We start from the raw sequence: 5749 nt of genomic DNA on the forward strand, positions 1-5749 counted from the left end.
CAGTGCTGCTGGCCATGGTCCATACTGCTCACATTTGAGGCTGTGTTGGGGGAGCTCAGTTGGTAAAGAATCCTCCTGCAATGCAGGAGACCCCGGCTTGATTCCCAGGTCAGGAAGATCCCCTGGAGAAGGCGTAGGCTACCCACCCCAGTATTCTTGGGCTTCCCTTGTGGCTCAGCTGGTAAAGAATCTCCTGCAATGCCAGAGACCTAGGTTCGATCCCTGGATTAGAAAGATCCCATGGAGAAGGGAATGGCTACCCACTCCAGTGTTCTGGCCTGGAGAATTCCACGGACTGTATAGTCCATGGGGTTGCAAAGAGTTGGACATGACTGAGCGACTTTTACTTTCACTTTCTTTCACTGAGGGGCCCTCCTGTGCATTATAGGAGGTTCAGCAGTATCCCTGGCCTATACCTTCTAGATGCCAGAAGCAGCCCTCTCCCAGGTATATCCACCAAAACTGTCTCCAGACATTGTCCATGTCCCCAGCGGTTGATTGAAACCCACTGGTCCAGCCCAAACCTAACTCCATCCAAGAGACTACTTGGCTGATTGAAAGGTAAGAAGCTGACCACTCCACCAGAGTCCCAGTCAGCACTCCTTCCATTTCATCACGTGGCCTCCCAGATGGCCGTGAGCCAACAGATGTGGAGGCCAATGCAAATTAAACAATATATCTGTTTATTTGGCTTCGTTGGGTCTTAGTTCCAGCACACAGGGTCTTCCACTGTGGCACACAGACACTAGTGGTGTGCAGGCTCAGTAGTGTGACACACACAGGCTTAGTTGCCCTGCAGTGTATGGGGTCTTAGTTCCCGGGCCTGAGATTGAACCCATGACCCGTGCATTGGAAGGTGGAATCTTAACCACTGGACCACCAGGAAAGGCCTCCAATGCAAATTTTATCAGGCTAGTTCCCTCCTCAGAATCCTCACTGTGTTCAGATTAACAATTCAGACTCTTCAGCTCCCCCAGGAGGTGTTCCTGAGCACCAGCCATCTCTCAAAGCTCTGGTGAGAGACACACTCCCTGATGAACTTGATGCTTCAGCCAAAAGAACATCTGTGTCTTGGTTGGGTCACATGCTCTTCTCACCACTGAGCCTTTGAACACACTATTCCTTCTGCCTGGAGGACATTTTCCACTTCTTTCCCTGGTGAATATTAGTTCCCTGTCAGTGCTTAGCTGAGACATCCTGTGCCCTGGGAAGCATTTCCTGACCCATCTCAGGCCAGCTTAGATGTGCTCTAGAGACTGGTGGGCTGCCGTCTACGGGGTCGCACAGAGTCGGACATGACTGAAGCGACTTAGCAGCAGCAGCAGCAGTTCTTAAACTGTGCTGTGTTTATTTATCCATTTTCTTCACTACACTACAGCTTGGGACACAGGATGTCTGTTAAATGTGTTGAGCAAATGAATGAAAAAAAAAGTCAGTGAATCATCTTTGAATCCTTCCCCTGGCGATAGAATCAAGCAACCTGAGGCACAGAGAAAATGATGGACACTGAGCCTGATGATAACTCATGATACACGAGTTTTGGCCACACCTTATAGCTTGAGGGATCTTAGTTCCCCAACCAGGGACTGAACCGGGCACTTGGCAGTCAAAGTTTGGAGTCTGAACCACTGGACTTCTAGGAAATTCCTATGACACATGTTTGGCTGTGCACATCTTACTTTCATCAGAGGGCCTCAAAGTCAGAGGAGATAAAAGATGTGTGTTTCCACTTCAGAGATGAAAAGCAGACTGCTCTGTCTGTGGTCAGATTGAGCTGTTGGTAAATTCTTCCCTATTTGGGATTGAAACTGCCTCCCTGAATATCCATGGTTCATTCAAATTCAGCTTCTTGTGTCAACCAATAATCTATTCCCTCTTCTTCCATCAAGTCTTCAAACCTATGAAGATTTGTTGTTCTTAAATATTTCTCTTAGAAGTGTGTTGTAACAAATGGGCTCTGATGGAGCATTGTGATCTTATCTGTTGAATATTGAAGGAGGATAAATCCATCCACTCAGAAGAAGAACTAAACAATCAGAAGTGAAGATGACCTGGATAATCAACCCAGCACCCCTCTTTTGGGTGCTGCCTTTCCCATCTCCCTTCACATGGTTCATGGACAAAAGCCATATATGCATCATGTGCCTTGTCTCCCACCCCTGCCAAAGATGGGCACATTATCCAAGTTAGACCAATGAATCCCTTCTCCAAAGAACTTGCGGTTGGTACCAAGAAATTTCACATGGCTGCCTTCTTGAAGAGAAAGATGACATTCCACCATGTGGAATAGAAGAGGAAGGAAGAGTGAAAAGAGAACGGGTGTTCAGGAAAAGCAGAAAAGGAAGAGCAGGAACTTCTTGGGCTCCCCACAACACTCCCACCCCTGGTGCCAGTCATCCCTGGGCTCCCGGCAGCATTCCTATCCTTGCGTTCAGTGGTGTCCCAGTAGCCTTATAACACATCCCCCTTATTCCTGAGCAAGCTTGAATTGGTTCTGTTACTTGCTCCCCAGATCTTAGCAAAAGCATCATCCAACTTGGACAGGTCCCTCACCCAAGCTCTGAAGCTAAATTGAGAAGCTGCCAACCAGCGCCTAATGCAGTGCATAGCAATACGTGATGGCCCCCCACGGTCTAGGGGCCTGGACCTTGGCGTAAGGCCAAAGCAGCAGGTATCAGTCGCCCAGCTCCTTACCTGCAGGTATCTGAATCCCCCGATGGAGATCATCCCAGCCACAGATCCCAGCACCATGGCAAGCCAAGGAGCATGGATCAGGTAAGAAGGGGCACCCACAGCCACACCTCCTGCCAGCACTGCCTTGTGGATGTGAGTCTGCAAAGGAATAGCTTGTGGGTGAATGAAGTAAGCTAGAGGACAGCATCTAAGTTACTTGGTAAGCTGATAGCAAGACAACACTATAACATCCTCCCTGCATCTCTGATCCTGAAACCAGCCCCTCCCCCCTGCTGAGACTTCATCAGTGGTCTTATCTCACCCCATGTCTCGGGCTCAGGGAGCAGTCACCCTGATCGGGAGTCGTTTAGCTTGAAAGCAGTTACTCAATATCCTAACCATGCTCACACTTAGTTGTTATGTATCCTTGGATGCTTAGCCACTCAGGGCTTTAACTTTGTCACCAGAAAAAGGGGGCTTTGATTGTAACTGTTGTTGTTTAGTTGCTGAGTCATGTCTGACTCTTTTGCAACCCCATCGACTATAGTCCCCAGGCTCCTCTGTCCATGTGATTTTCCAGGCAAGAAATACTAGAGTGGGTTGCCATTTCCTTCTCCAGGGGATCTTCCCAACTCAGGGATCGAACCCACATCTCTGGCATTGGCAGGCAGATTCTTTACCACTGAGACACCAGGGAAGCCCTTTGATTGTACCTACTGTTACGGCTATTGTAAGAATTAAGTGAATTAAGAATTATGTAAAACTCTGAGCCCAATGTTGACAAAGAACATAAGTAAATGCCCCCCAAAATAGAAGCCAATGAATGAATATGGCCTAGAAGACCCAAGTGTTGCCCAAGGGCCAGCCCTTCTCCTCACCATATTGATCTTCCCTTGAGGGTGAGCCAAGGCTGACATTAAGATGCCGGTCACTGTGCTAACCGCCAGGGCGTAGTAGGTGTTGAACACGGCCATCTTTCTTTCATTTGCAAGTTCCAGCAGAGCAGAGTTGAAACTCGGCCAGAATATCCACAAGAAGAGGGTGCCTGTGGACCAGAAAGGGTCAGTGGCCAGAACCAGTATTCCTGCTCCAAAGCCTCAGTCTCAGGGGACTTCAGACAGGAGGCTCCGGGACCTGGCCAGTCTCATCTCTGTTATTTTCTTGCTCACCAACTTTGGACAAGTCTGGTTTCCTCTCTGAATTCTTAAGTCGGCAGGGCCCAGCTAACATACTTTATGGGCAAGGAAAAGTAAGGCCCAGAGAGTTGAAATCACCAAAACCCAAGCCTCCTGACTCTAGCCTATGATGGCCACATGATTATTTTTTTTTAATTAATGGAACTCTTCCACTTGGCCCCACGGCCTGGTATTCAGTTGCCTGCTGGCAGTCTCACTGCCGATTTCCTTCCTCTAAGCCTCTCCCAGCCCTTAAGTTCATCACTTCTACCAAAACCCTTCAGATTAGACATTATTACTTCTCTCTTCCAGCTCCCATTCTTTCCTCCACTCCCAAGTCTGCCTTTTTTCATCCATCTAATTCTTTTCTTTAAGTTAAGGACAAAAGGATTGGATAATCTAATCTTATTTATTTATTTTTAAATTTATTTTTGGCTGCATCAGGTCTTAGTTGGGGCATGTGGGATCTTGGTTAGCAACCAGCAATTGAACCCTCACCCCGTTGCATTGTAAGGCGGATTCTTAACCACTGGACCACCAAGGCAGTTCCCGGATAACCTCATTTAAACTGAGATGTAACAAGTCTCTCCTCTCTTCTGGGTATCAATGAAGAGAGGTTCCCTAGAGGGGAATGCTTCCTTCAAAGATGTGAATTCATCAAACATTGCTTGAGGAAATGGGTCATTACAAAGGGGCTTCAGACACCCGGGGAAAGTTGGAAAAGCAGAGAGATTTTTCTGCAGAGCCCTTTTGGAGCCTCCTGCTCACCCCAGATCTGAGCCCACCCACATCACCTTGTCCTCACCCAGCATGGTGAACAAACTGGGGCTCGTTGCTGTCTGATCTTTGTCCTCTGAGGCGCTGGGCAGAGGCTTCCGGAGGCAGCAGACCACAGTCAGCCCAAAATAGGCCGCAAACATGTGCATATACATCATGCTTACATGCATGTTCATCTGCAACAAAACCCAGTGGAAGCAGTGAGCATCAGCAGCCTCTGCTCCCAGGGAAATCCCTGCGTTCCATTTAGGAAGTTCTGCCTTCATTCAAGAGGCATGACTTGAAGTCAGGAAACTGACTCCACCCAGCAGTCCCCCTTTCCGAGGAGCCCCATGAGTTGCTGTGTATTTATTTATTCCTGGTAGTTTTCTGGTTGGCTTTATTTATTTAATTGGCTGTACCTTTCGGCTTGTGGGATCTTAGTTCCCTGACCAGGGACTGAACCCAGGCCACAGTAGTGAAAGAGCTGAGTCATAACCACTGGACTTCCAGGGAACTCCCCTCTGGTTGGCTTTGAATGCTTTGGGCCGAAGTCCACTTACCTGGGGAAAAAGCTACATGGACACGTACCCCACTGCTGCATTTTGGCAGAATTTCAACTCTTTGCATGGAGTATGAGTAACATAAACTTTGCAACATGAAGCTGCCAGAGATTTTATAATACCAAGCTAAAGTCTTCAGAAAATTCAAGCTATGTACTAATTTTGCTTTACAAATGTTAGGTAGATAGAATAGGAAAAAGGAGTCCAGAATGGTGGTGGCTAAAAGACAAAGAAGGGAAAAGCCCGTGAAAATAGAACAAAGGAGTGAGGACCTGAGGTTAAACAAACAGCCCTCCTGGCTAGCCCAATTTACATAGGGCAGGCTCAGAGGGAGGAGAAAAAAATATATAAAAGGAGGATGAAGGGGGCTTCTCTTCTTCTCCTGTCTTTTGGGTCGACCTGCCCTCAAGGATTATTTTCCTTTGCTTTCTAAATAAAACTTCACTGTAACATGGAGCTGTAACACTGGTCTGTCCGTCACTTCAAATTTTTGCTGTGGCAAGACTGAACTGAGGAAATTACACACTCCCCTGACACAAATATCAAATTTAGTAACCCTTCATAACTCAGTGGGCTACTGTT

The 5749-nt window shown here is 47.5% G+C and overlaps 1 protein-coding gene across 1 annotated transcript in view; it reads right to left on the minus strand.

Annotated features, from left to right (window-relative positions):
- RHCE (Rh blood group, CcEe antigens) overlaps nt 1–5749 on the minus strand; it is a 41228-nt gene that overhangs the window by 16367 nt on the left and 19112 nt on the right. The window contains exons 4-6 of the mRNA XM_010830075.1: nt 4654–4801; nt 3552–3718; nt 2695–2832 (exon numbers count right to left, since the gene is read on the minus strand). Of these exons, the coding sequence (XP_010828377.1) occupies nt 2695–2832; nt 3552–3718; nt 4654–4801 (453 nt within the window). The remainder of the gene's footprint in view (nt 1–2694; nt 2833–3551; nt 3719–4653; nt 4802–5749) is intronic.

The sequence above is a fragment of the Bison bison genome, unplaced genomic scaffold (assembly GCF_000754665.1).
Source record: "Bison bison bison isolate TAMUID 2011002044 unplaced genomic scaffold, Bison_UMD1.0 scf7180017864516, whole genome shotgun sequence".
NCBI classification, from domain to species: domain Eukaryota; kingdom Metazoa; phylum Chordata; class Mammalia; order Artiodactyla; family Bovidae; genus Bison; species Bison bison.